The 20,346-nt window shown below is 43.9% G+C and overlaps 1 protein-coding gene across 3 annotated transcripts in view; it reads left to right on the forward strand.

The window, feature by feature from the left end:
• LOC126998460 (neuropeptide CCHamide-1 receptor-like) overlaps nucleotides 1-20,346 on the forward strand; it is a 135,293-nt gene that overhangs the window by 104,994 nt on the left and 9,953 nt on the right. For all 3 annotated transcript variants that reach the window (XM_050860178.1, XM_050860186.1, XM_050860169.1), the window contains exon 4: nucleotides 4,954-5,902. In XM_050860178.1, coding sequence (XP_050716135.1) covers nucleotides 5,662-5,902 — 241 coding nt within the window. In that variant the 5' untranslated portion in view covers nucleotides 4,954-5,661. The remainder of the gene's footprint in view (nucleotides 1-4,953; nucleotides 5,903-20,346) is intronic.

The following is a 20,346-nucleotide window of genomic DNA, read 5'->3' on the forward strand; positions in this document are numbered from 1 at the left end:
CACACACACACACACACACACACACACACACACACACACACACACACACACATAGCAACAGTAGCACCATCACCATCAACACCAACACCACTACTACCAACAACAACAACAAGTACTACAACAACTAAAATTATTATATTTACATTTAACAAGAAAACAATAGAAGGCTTCCAAGACAACACTGATCGAAAGAAATAAGCACATCACACACTTGAAAGAGCGACAGCGGGAAACGAGAAAGAATTAGGAAAAAGAGGATGAAGAGGAGGAGGAGATCCAAGTGAAAAAGTAGAAAATGTAGACGAGCGTTGCGAAAGACATGATTTTTTGGGTCGTTGAAAAAGTTTTGAATTATGAGTATATACAAAGGTTGCCTCGGTTACCGTTTCCTTCTCCTCCTCCTCTTACTCCGCTTCCTCCTCCACCTCTCCATCTTTTGCCTCCTCCTCGTCCTCCTCTTTCTCCTCCTCCTCTGCTTCATTCTTCTTTTCTTTCTATTCCTCCTGCAAACACGGCTGAGTGTGGTGGGTTAATGCGGCTGTAATTCTTTCCTTCCTCCGTTCCTCCTCCTCCTCTTCCTCCTCCTCGTCCCCGTCGCGTTTTTCCCCCTTCCTCTATTTCGTCCTTCTTTTCTTCCTGCGCCTCCTCCTCCTCTTTTGTCGTCGGCGCAAACACGACTGAATATGGTGAGTGTAATTGCCGCTGAAATTCTCCTCCTCCTCCTCCTCCTACTGCTCCCTCTCCTTGCCTTTTTCTTCCTCCTCCCCTGCTTCGTTCCTCTTTTCTCCCTGTTCCTCCTTTTCCTCTCTACTCTTCTCTCTACTCTTCTTTCCTCTCTACTCTTCCTCCTCCTACTACTCCCTCTCCTTACCTTTTTCTTCCTCCTCCCCTGTTTCGTCCCTCTTTTCTTCCTGCTCCTCCTTTTCCTCTCATGTGCAAACTCGGGTGAATGTGGAGCGTGTAAATGCGGCCAAAAGTTTCGAGAGGTTGGTGAGTGCGTCTCCTGGAGGTGAAGACAGATGGCGGAGGTGGGCTTTCAGGAGGTGCTTTGAGCGGGGCGACTGGCCGGTTACTGACTCCTCGTGTTCCGGTGTTCTGGTGACCCTTTCCTGGTGATCGCTTTATGTTGTAGCAGTGATTTATAGTGACTTTTTTCCTCTCTTTCGTTTTCTCTTTTACAGCCTTATTTACGTTTTTCGGTCCCTCTTTCCTCCTTATCCTGCTTTTTGTTCGTATCGTTTTCATTAGCTCCCTCTTTCTTTCTCTTTCTTTCTTCCCCACATGCCCTACATATTCCGTGCGTTTATGCCTTCGTGTTGTGTGCAGGATGATTTGCAATATTCTAATGCTCTTAGGTTTTATATTTAATATTCTCAGTCATCTGTGCTGGAAATGTTTCTCAAGTAGTGATCATTTATGGAAAAAAAACTCGTGTGTATCTACTATTTTCATGTTTCAGTAAAAATAAAAAATAAAATAAATAAAATGTTTGTTTGAAGATAAGATGAATAATTTATATCTAGTTCTAGTTGTGGTGTGTGTGTGTGTGTGTGTGTGTGTGTGTGTGTGTGTGTGTGTGTGTGCGTGCTTGCCCGCGCGTGTCATTGTGCGCACTTGCGTCGATCGCATGAGAGAAAAACCACTATTACAGGAAATTCCATTTTACTCTGCATATACAAGATGATCTGCCAAGCAATTCACACAGAACCAAAGGACTTACAAATCCGTCGTTTGTTTCCTCGTCACGCTCGCTGAAGTTTGCTTTCCCATTTGGCAATTACTTGTTTCTGCTCAAAGACACTCTGTTCATGACTCTCGCTGCTACATCCCAGTCAAAGAAAGGCTCGACATCAAACAGTCCGTGTCGATAACTCAACACTCCCGTCACCGGCCTGTTGTCCCGCGTCCCCGTCCACTCAAAGACAACTCGGGTGATCAAGGGTCGTATTACTAGACATTTCATCTCCCTAATTCACCTATTTTACAAGGCTTTCATAGGAGTTTGGGACATTTCCAGGAGTAGTTTTATGACCCTGATGATAGTCTGCCCCTTCTTCTGTACCGTGAACCTAAAGAAACACATATATGACAAGGTTTTCGTAGGAGTTTTGGGCATTTCCAAGAGTAGTTTTATGACCCTGGTGGTAGTTTGACCCTTCTTCTGTACCGTGAACCTAAAGAAACACATATTTTACAAGGCTTTCATAGGAGTTTGGGACATTTCCAGGAGTAGTTTTATGACCCTGATGATAGTTTGACCCTTCTTCTGTACCGTGAACCTAAAGAAACACTCATTAGAACCCGATTGATCCCCTCTTTGACCTTTAGAAATAGTTGATATGAGAAGCGAGTGTGTCTTATAATACCGACCCAAGAGTCTCGTTCAGCGTTCCGTGATGTAATTACGTAACGAGACAAGGCGACGAGGCTTCAAAGATTCAAGACCTGTGCGGGATTTTCATTAAACACTATTTCAACATGGCATTCCGCTCATTGTAATTCGCTTCCTATTTCGACGCTCAGCTCTGCGCCAAATGATGTGATTACTTGACGAGCTTCAGTGAGGGGACGACCCATTACAGATTCACTGATTGTTAACTTTCCTCATCAGCTAATGTGTTGCACTTCAATTGGATATGCTAGATTGCTCGTTATGTCTCTCCTTCTAAAATCTAAAGTGCTAGTCAGTGTTGCAGGTGTTGTATGCTTGCTCATTGTATCTCCTGAAGTATTATGTGTAAGTGTCCCAGCTGTTCTCTGTTTTCCTTCCTCGAGGCTGCTTTCACCGGTACCCCTTATGCAGAATTCCTCTTTGTATATTCTCAAGTATTGTTTTGTGTTCCTGGATCTGTCTGACTGCGCTTTGTTTCTCTTTCCCAAGTATTGTTCTGTGCTCCAGGTGTTCTGTGTTTTCATCCTCGGCGTTGATCTTTCCGGCACCTTTTATGCAACATTGTTCGCTGTATCTCTCCTGCTAAAGTATTATTCTGTGTGTTCTTTGTCCCAGCTGTAATGTGTTCTTCTTCGACATTGCTTTCACCTTTACCCTTTCTGCCAGGGAAAGTGAGAGAGTGAGAGAGAGAGAGAGAGAGTTCACCGCACCTTGTCCTCCTTATATCTAACCCTCGCCATCAGGTGCTCATCTAAAGGTGTTGTTTGCTCTCCTACCACTACAGTCTTCTCACCTGTGCCGTTTCTGCCTGAGAGTTCGACGCACCGTGGCCTATTTGTCTTACCCTCGCCCTCAACTACTCAGCCATTTCCCGAAGCACTACCTCAGTATTACAAGCCTTACCCTCACGTCACATTTTCACTGGTTCCTCACTATTTTCTTTCGTCGAACTCACCCAAGCTGTCCTCTCTATATCATATCCCCACCCACAACTACTCAGCCATTCCCCGAAGCACTACCTCAGTATTACAAGCCTTGCCCTCACGTCACATATTCACTGGTCCTTCACTCTTTCCGGTCTATTTTCCTTCCTCGAACTCACCCAAGCTGTCCTCTCTATATCTTATCCCCGCCCTCAACCACACAGCCATTTCCCGAAGCACTACCTCAGTATTACAAGCCTTGCCCTCACGTCACATTTTCACGGGTCCTTCACCCTTTCCGGTCTATTTTCCTTCCTCGAACTCACCCAAGCTGTCCTCTCTATATCTTATCCCCGCCCTCAACCACACAGTCATAACCCGGCGCACTACCTCAGTATTACAAGCCTTGCCCTCACGTCACATTTTCACGGGTCCTCCACTCTTTCCGGTCTATTTCTCTCCTCTAGTCAATTCTTCCCCTCCTCTATCCCCCATCAACCTCCCACACAGCCATTACACGGCACCAGCCACCTCCAAAGTATTCCTCTTCCTTCATTTCATTTTCATTGGGTCTTCACCCTTCTTTTCTTCTTTCCTCGAATTCAGCTGTCCTCTCTATATCTTTATCCCCTCCCTCAACCACACCAGCCCCCACCGGCGCACTACACCTCATATTCAAGCCTGCCCTCACGGTCTATTTTCCTTCCTCGAACTCACCCAAGCTGTCCTCTCTATATCTTATCCCCGCCCTCAACCACACAGCCATTACCCGGCGCACTACCTCAGTATTACAAGCCTTGCCCTCACGTCACATTTTCACGGGTCCTCCACTCTTTCCGGTCTATTTTCCTTCCTCGAACTCACCCAAGCTGTCCTCTCTATATCTTATCCCCACCTTCAACCACACAGTCATAACCTGGCGCACTACCTCAGTATTACAAGCCTTGCCCTCACGTCACATTTTCACGGGTCCTCCACTCTCTCCGGTCTATTTTCCTTCCTCGAATTCACCCAAGCTGTCCTCTCTATATCTTATCCATACCCTCAACCACACAGCCATTACCCGGCGCACTACCTCAGTATTACAAGCCTTGCCCTCACGTCACATTTTCACGGGTCCTTCACTCTTTTCGGTTTATTTTCTTTCGTCGAACTCACCGCGGGCGTCCGACTTCTTACCAGCCGCCCCTCCGTCAATTACTCGGTCGTTGTGCTACATTCCGGCCCTTCGTTTCATGTCTCTCCGTCACTCCACTTTTTGATTGGCACTTTTTCCGCTCTGCTTTGTTCGGCCTACATTTACTCTCCCTCCTCCACTTTACTGCAGCGCCCCGCCACTGAACTTAACATTATTCCTTTGTACCTCTTTCTACATCTACGTACATTCACAACATAACGTATGAAGCTGTAGTGTAGTGTTCTCTTCAGTGTCATTCTCTTCCTCATGGCTGACATATTTGAAGTCTAATTGCTCTTCAAATGTGATTATGCAATTTATTTATATTCTGAAACCTCTTATTTTCTTTCACTTTTGTCCGCTTATTTGTGTAGACATGAATTTCTTGCATCTTCCTTGCTTTCTTCACTCATTAGGTTTGGTATTTAGTAGCCAATAACCTCGTGTCTTCCTCACAACAGGTGCGCCCGTCCACGCAGCGTCGCCGCCACCGTCACCTCGCATCAGCAAAGACAAACTTCCCCTGAGTGAAGGCGACCCGTGTGTCCCCGGAGACCAAGGCGGCCCGCGGTGTGTGCTGCCTTAATAATAACATCCCCTAATGAACCTGACTCGGCCTGTCGCGTGGTGAAAGCGCGCGTCTCCTGGGAAACTACAAAGTCTGTCAACACTTTTGTTAAACGGGAAATATGGCGGAAAGGAGGATGTTGCCCTTGCAGTGTCACCTGGAAGTAATCAGACCTGACGTGAGGTAAACCAAGACTAGGTAGGGGCACGGGAGGGAAATAGAAAAGACCAGAACAAGAGCGTAGGGACAGCCTCAGGAGGGGTTTGGCCGTTTCTGCTTGGTCTTGGGGGTGAGGAAATGAGGCGGAAGGCGAGGCAGTAGGTCGGTGTCGAGCTACCTCCGCACAGCACAGTGGCTCACCGCTGGCGTGGGCTGGCCTTGGCGGTGCGTCGAGGAGCTGCGGCGAGAGTGCTAAAGGTGCAGTAGCGTGGCAGTGCGTGCGTAGTGTTGAGACGCCGCGTGGACCTGAAGCAGTGGTGACGGCCTGCCACTCCTCGGAACACCGGGACCTGATAAGTCATGTCCGTGTTTTGGAAGGAGTGAGTCGTGTGACGTGACAGATACAACTCTCACTATAAGGAGTGTCGTAGAGTGACGCGTCATGGCGGCGGTGAACGTGACAGCGAACACTCTCTCGCTGGCGGGGGTCGGGCCAGGCGGCAGCAGCGGAGACGACGTCTTGGAAACGACTAACAGCACCACCTGGCACGGGAACGACACCGAGTTTGATCTCTTGGCTAACTCCAGCGGCTCCAGCGTCGGCCCCGTGCCCTACCATCAGCGGCTGGAGACCTACCTGGTGCCCTTCCTCTTCGCCCTCATCTTCATCGTCGGCGTCATAGGTGAGTCTCTGTGCTTTGTTACTTTTCTTTTTTAATTTACAGTTAAACAACAGGTCCAGGAGACGCAAATAGCTCCAGAAAAGACCTGCTAAACGCGGGCAAACACAAACACACACAAAAAAAATGTTTCAAGACCACACAGGGAAGTTCAGCTTCAGAATGGCCTTCAAAAAATTTTGAGATGGATCGTTAAAACTGTAAAGCAAACTGCCAAGGCATTCTAGTGCCTTGAACGGCTGATTCCGGTGTCTGAGGAGGCGCATGTGTAAGGAAAAACAACCCTTGGTAAGCAGGGAACACAAATGAGGTCCCAAACTGGCCCACGGACGACCGTAACAAATAACAAAAAGAAAGAAAAACACTGATTGTTCCTCGTCTTGGCAACACAATTAGGTTACAAATGGAGCTGACAGGAGGTAGAAAATACATATAAATATTGACAGAGTTAGTAGGTTTGCCGCTCCGTTAGCTGCCTCTCCGCCTCTCTCTCTCTCTCTCTCTCTCTCTCTCTCTCTCTCTCTCTCTCTCTCTCTCTCTCTCTCTCTCTCTCTCTCTCTCTCTCTCTCTCTCTCTCTCTCTCTCTCTCTCTCTCTCTTCTCTCTCTCTCTCTCTCTCTCTCTCTCTCTCTCTCTCTCTCTCTCTCTCTCTCTCTCTCTCTCTCTCTCTCTCTCTCTCTCTCTCTCTCTCTCTCTCTCTCTCTCTCTCTCTCTCTCTCTCTCTCTCTCTCTCTCTCTCTCTCTCTTTTTCACCCCCCTTTGGATGAGAGGCGTGTGCGTTCGATTCCCCTCCACTTCAGTAGCTACGCATATTAGTATCCGTCTCCCTCTTGACCCGTCCGCTTCCGTCCGTCAGTCTTGCACTTTAGAACTAGTTATTCGTTGGTTTGGCCTCCGAGGACACGACCCAAGAACGTAAGCTGTCTCCTCCTGATTGCTTTGAGTAGAGATGTTTGTGTGAGAGCTCTCCTGAGTACTTACTGGTCCAACAGTCACAAGGGATCCTCAGCATTCTAACTAACACACTAACGCACTAACAGACTAACGCATTAACTAACACACTAATTGATTAACACTCGAACCAACTAACTAACACACTAACGCACTAACAGACTAACGCATTAACTAACACACTAATTGATTAACACTCGAACCAACTAACTAACACACGAATCACAATCACACTGACACACTAACTCACGTACTTACTGACAAACTAACACACTAACTCACTAACACACTAACTAACTAACTAATACACTAACTGACACATTATTTAACTGACACACATTCTCCATATTATTCATTAAGTAAACACAGTGTCTTTACTTTAGCCTCCGCGTCGGCGATATAATGATGGCTATGCAAAAAAAAAAAATTAAATGAATAAAAAAACGTTACAGGCGCGAGATGGAGGGCTGTTGGAACGTTCATTTACATCCTGGCAGGTGAGGCGTTCGTTCGTGCCCTCTGACGCCAAGGTTGTGAAATCAATGTATCATGTCCATTTCAGTATGATGAACCATTGATTTTGAGGCTTACAAAAGTTTGAAGACGTAGACTTAGATGAGATTTGAGACGACTGGCGGAAAGAGTGTTGCTGACAGGGAGGAGGAGGAGGAGGAGAATAAACAGAAGAACGACAATAGGGACAAATACAAGAACAAGACATGAAGAGGAAGAACATGAACAAGAAGAACAGGAACAAGAAAAGTAAGAAGAGGAGAAAAGGAAGGAAAAACAGGACCGTGAATAGAAAACAAAAAAACAAAAGAGGGTGATGAAGAGGAAGGCGAAGCAGCAGTAACAGGGGTTAATGAAGGAAGGAAAGAAAGAAGAAAGGAAGAGTGGAAAAATATAATAAATGAAAGGCAGAAAAGGGCCGTAACTTATCCAAACCAAAATATCTGCCAAGAACGAGATGGAGAACGAGAATTTGAAGAGAAAAAAGGGAGTGAGAGATTGAAGAGAAGAAAGAAAAATGGAAGAGTGAGAAATAATGATACAGGAACGGCAGGTGAAGACCGTAACCAAAACAAAAGAAAATATCTGTCTTTCTCTCTCCTAAAGATGAGTGAGAAAAAAAATGTGAAGAAAAGAAAAAGAAAAGACTGACAGGAAACGGGCGTAACTTTACCAAACCAAAATAACCTCCTCTCTCTTCTGAAATAATAAAACATATGAGGATAAAAATAAAAACAAATGACTGTAAAATGCTATAGCTTAACAAAATCAAAATAACCAACCTTTCTCTTCTAAAACTCAGTGAAAAAAAACACATGAGAATAAATACAAAAAACAAATGACTGTAACCAAAATAACTAACCTTTCTCTCTCTGTTGAAAAAATAAAACATATGAGGATAAATACACAAACAAATGGCTGTAAAAGGCTCTAACTTAACAAAACCAAAATAACCAACCTTTCTCTCGTAAAACTCAATGAAAACAAACAAAAAAGAAAACATAGGAAAACACTTTACCTTAGCCAAACCCAAATGCCTGTCTCTCTCTCCTCCTTGGCTACGGTTGTCTCGATAAATCACAAGCTCCGCCCTGCTTTTCCTCGCAACATGTATTTTCACGTAATGAGATAATTCCATAAATCACCGCGTTGACAGGAGGCTGGGCGGGGCTGGGCGGGTGAGGGAGGAGGAGTATGCCCCGTCAGCCCGCCAGCCAGCCAGTCAGCAGCCTTCTCTCCTTCCCTCGAGGCCCCGCGGCGTTCCTTAGGGGCCCCACGCGAACTTCTCAGCTCTTCTGCAGTATTCAACATTTAGGGATTCTACACCCAGCGAGAGTTTCCCTTATTAGCATCCTTTTCCTCGTCCTCTTCTTCGTTCTCTTCCTCTTCCTCCTCTTGTTGTTGTTATAGTCTTTGTTCTGTAGCTTTTCTTATGCTTTTTTTTCTTCTATGCATCATTATAATCTCCCTCCTCCTCCTCCTCCTCCTCCTCCTCTTCTTCTTCTTCCTTCTCGTGTTTTAGTTGATATTTTGTGGCAGTTGTTGTTGTATTTTTTCGTTGTTACTCTTCTCTTCCCATCATTATCATTCCATTCCCTTATTATCGTTCTCTTCCTCCTCTTCTAGTCTTTATTTTGTAGCTGTTGTTGTTGTTGTTGTTGTTGTTGTTGTTGTTTTCTTGATATTCTTCTTTCTCTCCTCTTTCCCATCATTATCATCTAAGTCAGCCAACATCTAGCCAGTATTTCCTTGATCATCCTTCTCCTCTTCCTCCTCCTCCTCCTCCTCTTGTAGTCGTCGTTTAGTTGCTGTTGTCGTTATGTCGTTGTTGTTGTTCTTCCTCCTCTTCCCCCTCCACACCATCTTCATCTTCCTTCTCCTCCTCCGCTGCCGCCGCCTCGAAACTCAAATTCTGGTTAATTAATGCAAATGTGGCAACGCTTATTATTTTTAGGTTTAGGAAGAAGGAGGAAGAGGAGGAGGAAGAGGAGGAGGATAAGATATTGTGTAGAATGTAAGAGCAAAAGAAGGGAAGATATGAGAACAGAGAGAAGAAGAAGGTTGAGGTTTACGTAAAGAGGAGCAGGAGGAAACTGAGAAAGAGGATAAGAAATGGTGTGGAAAGCAAGATCAAAAGAAGATATGAGAACAGAGAGAAGAAGAAGGTTGAGGTTTACGTAAAGAGGAGCAGAAGGAAACTGAGAAAGAGGATAAGAAATGGTGCGGAAAGCAAGATCAAAAGAAGATATGAGCAAAGAGAGAAGAGGAAGGTTGAGGTTTAGGTGGAGGAGCAGAAGGAAACTGAGAAAGAGGATAAGAAATGGTGCGGAAAGCAAGATCAAAAGAAGATATGAGCAAAGAGAGAAGAAGAAGGTTAAGGTTTACGTAAAGAGGAGCAAAAGGAAACTGAGAAAAAGAATAAGAAATGGTGTGGAAAGCAAGATCAGAAGAAGATATGAGAACAGAGAGAAGAAGAAGGTTAAGGTTTACGTAAAGAGGAGCAGGAGGAAACTGAGAAAAAGAATAAGAAATGGTGTGGAAAGTAAGATCAAAAGAAGATATGAGCAAAGAGAGAAGAGGAAGGTTAAGGTTTAGGTGGAGGAGCAGGAGGAAACTGAGAAAAAGAATAAGAAATGGTGTGGAAAGCAAGATCAAAAGAAGATATGAGCAAAGAGAGAAGAGGAAGGATGAGGAAAGGAATAATGTTGGAAGTTTAAAAGGTGGAAAGGGATTTGCAGTTTCCCCTTCCTCTCCTTTTTCCTCATCCATCATATCTGTTTCCTTCTACCGCTGTTCCTTCTTTTATCACTCATTTTCCTTCTCATTCTCTTCCTTCCCCTCAGTCTACCCTTCCCTTCCATTTCCTCCTCCTCTTGATTGCCCTTTTCCTCTTTTCCTACTCGTTTTCCTTCTCTTCCCCCCTCTCGTTTTAATTAAGCATACCCTTCTCTCTCATTTCCTATTTCTCGTCCTTTCCTTTCATTCCTTCCTCTTCAGAACGCTCCACCACCTCCTCCTCGTTTTTCATACCCTCCTCCTCCTCCTCCTCCTCATTTGTCATACCATTCTCTTCTCTCTCCTCCGTTTCCTGTTCCTAGTCTTGATCATCGGCTCCGTATTCCTCTGCAGATTCGAAGCTAGTGTCGCCTAATTGCTTTCTTTATCTCACGACTCACGTTGATGTTTGAAACTTAACTCCTGCCTACGACTTGAACTCTTTCAAGAGGAGGGTATTAGGACACCTTTCCTCCCGAAATTGATCTCTCTTTTTGGCCACTCCTCTGTACTCTATTCAGGAGCAGTAAGTAGCGGGCTTTTCTTTTTCGTTATTGTTTTATTTTTATTTACGCCCTTGAACTGTCTCCTTTGCTGTAAAAAAAAAAAAAAAAGATCAGTGTGACGAATCTTTGCCTTCTCATCACCTCATCAGAAGTTAGTACTAGAGGAAGAAAGGAGCTGGAAAAGGAATATGAGGAATGACGAAGGGAAAGAAGAACTGTTTAATGAATATGAGGAGGGAAGGAAGGAAGGGAAGGAAGAATTAGCTACAAGAAAGAATATTAGGAATGACGAAGGGAAAGAAGAACTGTTTAATGAAGATGAGGAACAGCGAAGGGAAGGAAGAACTGGCGACAAGAAAGAGTATTAGGAATGACGAAGTGAATGAAAAACTGTTTAAAAGAAGATGAGGAATGCGGAAAGGAAAGTGAATGAATGAAGGGAAATAAATGATGAAGTAAATGAAAACTGTCTAAAAGAAGATGAGAAAAACGAAGTGAACGAATAACAGCTAAACGAAGATAAAGAATGACGGAAGTAAATGAAAAGCTGTCAAGGGAATGAGAGAAATAAGAAGTGAATGAAAAAAACTGTCTTGAAAGAATATCATAAACAGGGAAGTGAATGCATAATAAGAGGTGACGGTTAATTTAGACCTTGATTCGTTATTAAAGGCGGGGAAAAAGTATATATAAGCTGGAAAAGAAATATTGCAGGCGAAAAATATGCACTCGTGTTGTGCTTTATGCTCGGAGCGTGAAATGAATTAGTGTGTGCGTGCGCCTGTGTGTGTGTGTGTGTGTGTGTGTGTGTGTGTGTGTGTGTGTGTGTGTGTGTGTGTGTGTGTGTGTGTGTGTGTGTGTGTGCTCGCTGGTCCCCCTGTTTGTTTGTTTTTTCTATCTGTTTAATTGCTTCATTTGTAGGATTTTTTAACTATCAATAATTGCCCATCTTTAAATGTATGTTTGTATTTTTATTTGTTAAACTGCATGAGTTTCTCTATATATAAATTATCTCCATATATTTCTCAATTTCTCTATCTGTCTTTCTATCTATTTATCCATTTATCTATCTATCTATCTGTCTATCTATGTATGTATGTGTGTCTTTCTAACTTTATTCATCTGTTTCTCTGTCCATTTATCATTCCGTGTCCTCGTCTGCTCTGTTTCAAGTAAGTCTGTGGGAGCAAAGACTAGCTGCGTCTGTCTGTCTATCTGTCTGTGTGTCTGTGTGTCTGTATGTGTGTCTTTTTATCTTTATTTATCTGTTTATCTGTCCATTTATCCGCCTCATTCCGTGTCCTCGTCTGCTCTGTTTCAAGTAAGTCTGTGGTAGCAAAGACTAGCTGGGTCTGTCTATCTATCTGTGTGTCTGTATGTGTGTTTTTCTATCTTTATTTTATCTGTTTATCTGTCCATTTATCCGCCTCATTCCGTGTCTTCGTCTGCTCTGTTTCAAGTAAGTCTGTGGTAGCAAAGACTAGCTGGGTCTGTCTATCTATCTATCTGTGTGTCTGTGTGTCTGTATGTGTGTCTTTCTATCTTATTCATCTGTTTATCTGTCCATTCATCCGGCTCATTCCTCGTCCTCATCTGGGCTGTGTCTCAAGTCCGTGGAAGCAAAGATTACTTTTTTTTACAGCAGAGGAGACAGCACAAGGGCACAAAAAAAAGGAAACAACAATAGTAAAAAAAAAATCCCGCTACTCGCTGCTCCTGTAAAGAATCCTACGTCGCTTTGTTTGCAAGGAGGCCCAAGAATGCAAGACAAATGAGAAAACTGTTTTGAGCGGCCCCGCGAGGCACAAAGGACCGGAGCCGCGCCGAAAACACACTCCTTAAACATCCCGGAAAGGAGACCACCACAAAGGCGTCCGTCGTGTGGCCATTATTATCTCGTCCCTGAACTTGCCTCACTCCCCTAATGACTCACTGCGATAGGCAAGCAAATAGGACAATGATTATGTTTATATTTACCACCAATTCATTCTTTTTTGGTGTGTGGTAAACGAAACAGTCAGGAGAAATAAACAAATAAAAACAAAATAAAAAAAACTTGCTAATCTCTGCTCCTGCATTCCCTGTCTTGAAATGTATGTTTGTATATTCATTTATTAAACTTTCTATTTAGATATATTTTCAAACACTTGTTAATTTCTATATATCTATCTATCTATATCTATCAACCAATATATATCCATCTATCTTTTATTTTTTTTTACGTATTCGCCTATGGAGCCGGTAGGCTTTCTAGATGGGGCCTGCCTGATTGTCGGCCCCAGCCCGTCGTGGCGTAGGCAAGTGTTTATAGAGGCGCCATCTTGCATTGACTAATGCTGCCCCCCGGAGCTCATCTTTGATCCTAGAATCTAGAGTCCGGGTTGATAAGCTGTCTTCTGGACAGCATGTGGGTAGTCTTAGGCCACTCGGCGGTGACTGAAAAATCCCAGCTTGTGGCACCGGGCGGGGCGAGAACCAGCGTCGTCCTGAACGTGGCACCGTCACGCTATCCACTCAGCCACCGCCTCCCCAAATCTATCTATCTATCTATTTGTTTATGTATGTATGTATGTATATCTTTCTATCTTTATTTATCTGTGAATCAGAATCAGAATGAGCGGCCAGGACACGTTTGTTTATTTATTTATTTATTTATTTATTTTAATTTCTTACTCTACGATTCACTTTGTGCCTCACGGCCGTGCATCAAAGAGAAAATTGAAAATGTATTCTAGCGCGTTTAGTTTCCTCGACAGTAAAAATTGGTGGTAAAGCGGACACGACATATCGGTAAGAATTCAAATTTCCAGTCGCAAAATTTTATGAGAGTTAATGAAAGCTTAATGGAGAGTGAGATAACGAAGAAAGAGTGAAGGGCATTTAATAGTGATGTGTGTGTGTGTGTGTGTGTGTGTGTGTGTGTGTGTGTGTGTGTGTGTGTGTGTGTGTTGTTTCCATGGCACGAACGGGACGAAGGTGAAGTCATTTGTTACGAGCATGACAGGCTGGCGAGACGGTGTTGCTGCGGCTTGTCGTTGTGTTGCCCCGGCCGGAGGGAGGGAAGCGTAGGAGGCCCCGCACACACTGACTCGCGTGTAAATACAGCGAGTCTACTGAACACAAATGAACAAAGGGTGTTTGGCTTAGCGCGAAAAGGTCATTACTCAAAGCTCGGTGTTAGCTTCAACATTATACTGCATTAGCACTGATTCAATTAAGGCTAACAACATTTGCCGGCCCTCTATTTAATTAACAAAGGGCCAGATAGATTAGAGGGCGCAAAAAACACAGCAAAGGTCACCTCGTCATTAGTTTATTCATTACAAAGCGAAAGCTGACCCCGCGGAATTAAATTAGTGTAAACAAAGAGAATTTATTTCAGTGTGCCATCCCAGCAGGTGACGAGCCGTGTGCTGCAGCGACGAACAAACGCATGAACAAAATCACGACCAGGCCTGAAGGAACACGATTACTGATCAACCGTTATTGGTCGTGTTTGAGTTGTTGTATTTACTTCTTGGTTCTTTGTTAATTGTTTGTTTGTTTTGTTTTTCAATATATTCATTACCCTACCCCTGTGTCCCTCCATTTCTTTAATCTTATATATTCATTCCTTCTCTTTCTCCTCTCTCATCCCTCCTACTTTCATATTCTCTTTCTCGGCGTCTCAGGGGTTTGGGGGACGCTGAACAGGCGGCTTATAGTATCTGCACTCCTCCTTCTCTACTTGATTCGCCTCATAATAATAATAATAATAATAATAATAATAATAATAATAATAATAATAATAATAATAATAATAATAATAACTACATTTGAGTTTTGGGTGATTGACAAGTAACATCATGGTGGCCAGTCGTCTGTGGTGTGACTCAGAAATGTGGAATAAGCTTGACTATGTGGTGGAATAAGCTTGACTATGTGGTGGAATAAGCTTGACTATGTGGTGGAATAAGCTTGACTATGTGGTGGAAAAAGCTTGACTATGTGGCGTAATAAGCTTGACTATGTGGAGGGATAAGCTGGGTCAACACGCTCTGCCTCCTCTTGCTTGCACTGGCCTGGTATGTGTTGTCCTGAACTTAAAATGCGCGGCCTTTCTGTTTATTTACCATTCTCTTCCACGTGTTTTCTCCTCCATCTAATTTCCTGCATTTTTCTCCTCCCTCGGGCGGCCTCATTAACCAGCCGGCCTTTTTATCTTTCTTTCTCATTCAGCATCCGCCTCTCCTCTCCTCTCATTTCCTCGGCACAATACGTTTCATCCTCTCCACTATTATTTTTCTTCTCATTTAATTAACAACCAATTACACTTTCTATTTTTTTTTTAAGTAAACAATTCCCTTTTTTTTTACAGCAGAGGAGTCAGTTCAAGGCAAAAGGCAACAAATGTGAAAAAAAGCCCGCTACTTACTTCCCCGCAACCTATTTTTTCCTCTTTCTTCAGTGTTATATATCTAAAAGGGCAACATATATTTAAATGAGCTAAAGGGATTAACAAAGAGGATGTTGATAAATTATGCTGACTGCCTTAGCAAACGTGGGAGTGTAAGCCTATAAATGTTTGAGAATATATAGGCCTCAGTTTCATGTAAGGGACTGATAGACTTACATGAAACGGAAATTGCAATGTGTATCTCGACTAGTGTATTCTGTGTTTATGAGAGGACCATAAAGTTAGCTCTAGTAAATGACAGTTCCTTCTATGTTGTTTTTCCTTGTTTTGAAAGAGTAAATTGACCTCTTTTTTGGCCACTCTACTGAACTCTTTTTTATACGGGCAATGTTTAGCGGGCTTTTTTTTTCTCATTATGACTTTTTTTTTGGCCTTGAGCTGCTTCCTAAATACCATAAATAAAAAGTTAAGAGCATTGATACAAGGTAGCGATTCATTGTATTCATTTTCTTTTCCTTTCTCATAAATTTCGTCTCCTATATTTTTTTTTTGCCTCCAGGCTGAATGTTTTCCTCTTGTCTTGCTGTTGGGGCTCGTTCGGCTGAAGAGATCGGCGGAAGGAAACTCTTTACTGCTTTCTTCCTCTCCCTTCCTCTCCCTTTTTCTGACAAACTTTTACGTGAGCAAGTTGTTAGTCTCAGTGTGTGTGTGTGTGTGTGTGTGTGTGTGTGTGTGTGTGTGTGTGTGTGTGTGTGTGTGTGTTTCTTCTTCTTCCTATTCCTCCTTCTTCTCCTCCTTCTCATTCTTATCCTCATCCTCATCCTATTGATCCTCCTGTTCCCTCTACTCCTGCGCCTAGTCCTCCTCCTCCTCCTCCTATTCTTAATCTGAACAGCGGACATGCACAGGACAATGCAGACAGCCACTCAGCTATTCATTAAAACAAGTAACTCGCCTCAGGTCGCGGGGCAGGATTGACCGAGTGACTTTCCTTGTCAACACCAAAAAACATCGCACATGAGGGGGCAAGTGTGTGTGTGTGTGTGTGTGTGTGTGTGTGTGTGTGTGTGTGTGTGTGTGTGTGTGTGTGTGTGTGTGTGTGTGTGTAGCACACACACACACACACACACACACACACACACACACACACTCTAATGGAAGCGAGAAAGTCATGATAATATGTCTCACATGAATTATTTTCCTTCTTATGTTTCTCTTCCTCCTTCTCCTCCTTCTTCCCTTCCTCCTCTTCCTTCATTCTCCTCCTCCTCTTCATTTTCGACAGTAGTTATTTCTTTAACAGAGTTGTCCGCCACTGGTACAGCCTTCTTCCAGTAGTGGTTAGTGCGGAAACAATCAATTCCTTTAAAAATCACAATGATCGTCTCTTTGCTGCGTCTGGAGTGATGAGTCAATAGGCTTTCTGCTGCCTGTTGGTTCATGTTTCCATGTTCCCATGTTTCCTCTGCGTCTTCTGTTGATGGCGGAGGGAGAGGCTGAGGCAGTGACGGTTAGGGAGGACGGCAGCGGGTGATGCTTTTTATATTTATTTTAGGTGCCGCCCATAGCGCCGGTAGGCTCTCTTGAGGGACCTCTTGGACGACCCCAGCCCGTTAGTGGAGCAGGCGAATTTTATATATAGTGGCTGCCGTGATATGCGACTCCTGTTTTCCCATGCTTCCCACCGGTGCTCCACTTGAACGAATTCACTGAAGTTAGGAATGATTGAAGATCTGGGCAGCATGTCGGCAACTTTCCACCATTCGGCGAGTGGTGAGGGGCGAGGGGAGATCAAAGGAGGCTGAAGTTGATGGTGATGATGATGATGATGATGAGGATGAGGAGGAGGAGGAGGATGTGGTGATGACGATGGCGATGGTTGTGTTGTTGTTTTGGGGTAAGAAAAACAAGAAGAAGGAGGAAAACAAAAAGTAGCAGGAAAAGGAGGAGGAGGAGGAGGAGGAGGAGGAGGAGGAGGATGGGATAAGGATCGGCTGCTTAACGTATTCATGAAGGACATTGGCATTCGGGAAGTAGCAGAGAAAGATGAGGAGACGGCGGACGAAGCGGAGGAGGAGGAGGAGGAGACTGGGGAGGAAGTAGAGGAGAAAGAGAAGAAGAAGGAGGAGAACAAAAAACAGAATTGGAGGAGAAAATAGTGAGTAAACGAAAGGAAAATGAAAGGAGAAGTGAAAGAAAAAAATATTAAAGAAACGGCAGGAAAAGGAGGAGGAGGAGGAGGAGGAGGAGGAGGTGGCCGAATAAGACTAAGGAAGAGGAAGAAGAGGCTCCATAGAAAGTAGACAGAGAGAAAGAGAGAGAGTAGCTTCAATATGTGTCAAGAGAAGTAAAAAAAAATCTAAAAGAAACGGCAAGAAAAGGAGGAGGAGGAGGAGGAGGAGGAGGTGGCCGAATAAGACTAAAGAAGAGGAAGAAGAGGCTCCATAGAAAGTAGAGAGAGAGAGAGAGAAAAAAAAAAAAGAGAGAGAGTAGCTTCAATATGTGTCAAGAGGCTAACGATTTAAGAGGAGGAGGATCAGAGAGAGAGAGAGAGAGAGAGAGAGAGAGAGAGAGAGAGAGATTTCGTTTATTCTCCACACGACCCTCTAGTCTAAGCAGCCCCCCCTCCCTCCCTCCCTCCCTATCCCCTCCTCCCCCCCTCCTCCCAGACGCAGGACTTCAGGACGCATCATTAGCAAGACAAAATAAACATATGTAGGAAGAAAAAGAAGAAAGGCTCAAAACAAAGGATATAGAAAGCTAAAAAAAAAAAAAAAAAAAAGAGAGAGAGGGGGAAAAAATGGCCAAATTCGATTACGTTGCGGATTTAATTTTTGAAAAGTCTCGGGTTGAAATTGATTATAAAATGCCACCGATAGCTTCCCACCTCTTGGCTTCAATTCGTTTTTTTTTTTTTTTGGGGGGGGGAGTTGAAGACAAGCCATTTATCGCCTCCGTAATTCGCAGGCCAATCCCACAGCCACTCCCCCCCCCCTCCCCCTCATCCCCCACGCCCCCCACGCCCCCCACCCGGCAGGAGATTGGCCCGGGATTTGTGATAATGTACCCCGTGTGTGTGTGTGTGTGTGTGTGTGTGTGTTGATTATGATGATCTTGGATTCTTTTGATGGTGGTTTTCATTTATATAACATGTTTTTTTATTTAGGTTTCTTGGGATGTTTTTTTTTTTATGTTTGGATCCATCCCTAATACTACATTAATGTTTAGGATTTATAGTAGACGTATTTTATAGAACTTACAAATTTGAAGTCATCTATCAATATATTTATCATCTGTGTGTGTGTGTGTGTGTGTGTGTGTGTTTCGTTGGTCAGGCATTCTTTAGTGATATATAAACCTCTTTCATCTTAACTTATCGTTCTCTCCCTATTTTTCTCATCCTCTTTCCAATTTCCTGCTTCTCTCCATTGCCTTGCGTCCCTCGTTATTTGCATTAGTCAGCGGGAGTTATGAAACACTCACATTCCTTTTGTGTGTGTTTCTGTGCACTTCTTTTTTTTTTTCCTCTCGAGTTGGGGAGCGAAACAAAGGAACGACGATCTACCAGTTACACCGTTTTTGTTCCTCTCACGCACGGTATCTCAAGACTCTTCCGCTCCTCACATCATCAATTTAAAAAAGATAGAACGAAATGGAGGTTTATCTGGTTCTCATAAGTGTTTTTTCCACGTTCGTTTTTTGTACAGCAGTGGAAGCAGTTCAGGGGCAACAAAAGCAGAAATGAAACTACGGGTCGTATCATAAAACATACCATCGCCCAAGAACACATATTTGACAAGGCTTTCGTAGGAGTTGTATGCATTTCCAGGAGTAGTTTTATGACCCTGGTGGTAGTTTGACAAAGCAATTTAGAGACATATTCTTAAACACTCCGGGTCCCCAAGCACACACACATCTGACAAGGCTTTCGTAGGAGTTGTATGCATTTCCAGGAGTAGCTTTATGACCCTGGTGGTAGTTTGACCCTTCTTCTGTACCGTGAAACTAAAGAAACACTCATTAGAAGCCGACTGACCCCCTCTTTGACCTTTAGAAATAGTTGATGTGAGAAGCGAAAGTCTTATAAAACCAACCTAACCGTGATCCACCAAAAGGAGTATAGTCCGAATAGCCAGAAGGGAGAGTCAGTGTCGGTTGGAGAGGTGCCTTGATACTCTTATGGTATAGACTCATAGAGACTGTCAGACTACCACCAGGCTCATAAAACTACCCAAGAAAATGCCTTACACGACTCCTACGAAGGCCTTGTCAGATGTGTGTGTGCTTGGGGACCCGGAGTGTTTAAGAATATGTCTCTAAATGGCTTTGTTAAACTACCACCCCTGCAGGCTCATAAAAATACCAATGGAAATGCCTAACACAGCTCTTACGAAGGCCTTGTCAAATGTGTGTGTGCTTGGGGACCCGGAGTGTTTAAGAATATGTCTCTAAATGGCTTTGTCAAACTACCACCAGGGTCATGAAACTACCCATGCTCATTCCCACAACTTCTACGAAAGCCTGGTTTAATGCGTGTGTCCTTGTGTGCAGAAATGTTTAAGAAAATGGCTCTAAATGACGAAACCCTTATAAGCATTGTGAAATTACCACCATAGAAATGCCCTGTACAACTCCTACGAAAGCCTTGTCAGATGTGTGTGCTTTAAATGTTTAGGAAAATAGTTGTAAATGGCGAAACCTCAAGAAACTTTGTCAAACTACCACCAGGGTCACAAAACTACCCCTGGAAACGCCCACAACTCCTACGAAAGCCTTGTCAGCTGTGTGTGCTTGAAATGTTTAGGAAAATAGTTCTAAATGGCGAAACCTCAGGAAACTTTGTCAAACTACCACCAGGGTCACAAAACTACCCCTGGAAACGCCCACAACTCCTACGAAAGCCTTGTCAGATGTGTGTGCTATTGCTTGGACGCATAAAAGTTTAAGAATATGGCTCTGAATGGCGTGACCTCTTGAAGCATCTCCACTTTACTGCATTCCTGTTACTCCATATTCCCAGCGTCTCCCTTCCCTGGCCATCAAAGAGCGCGCACCCCCTCACCTCGCGTCTCGGGCAATGATGACATGATCGCGCTGAGAGCAGAAAGGAATGACGTCACATGTAAAGTGGGAGTAATAAGGGGAAAAGGAGGTGCGTAATTTGGTAAGGAAAGCGTGGGCGAGGTGTAACGGACACGGACAGTCAACGCATCACAAAGCTTAATACTTTCACCCGTACATGCACGTCTGTCTACAAATATAGTTTCGGGCACCGTTGCCAGATTGTCGTACTCAGAGCATAGTATT

The sequence above is a fragment of the Eriocheir sinensis genome, chromosome 2 (genome assembly GCF_024679095.1).
Source record: "Eriocheir sinensis breed Jianghai 21 chromosome 2, ASM2467909v1, whole genome shotgun sequence".
NCBI lineage: Eukaryota > Metazoa > Arthropoda > Malacostraca > Decapoda > Varunidae > Eriocheir > Eriocheir sinensis.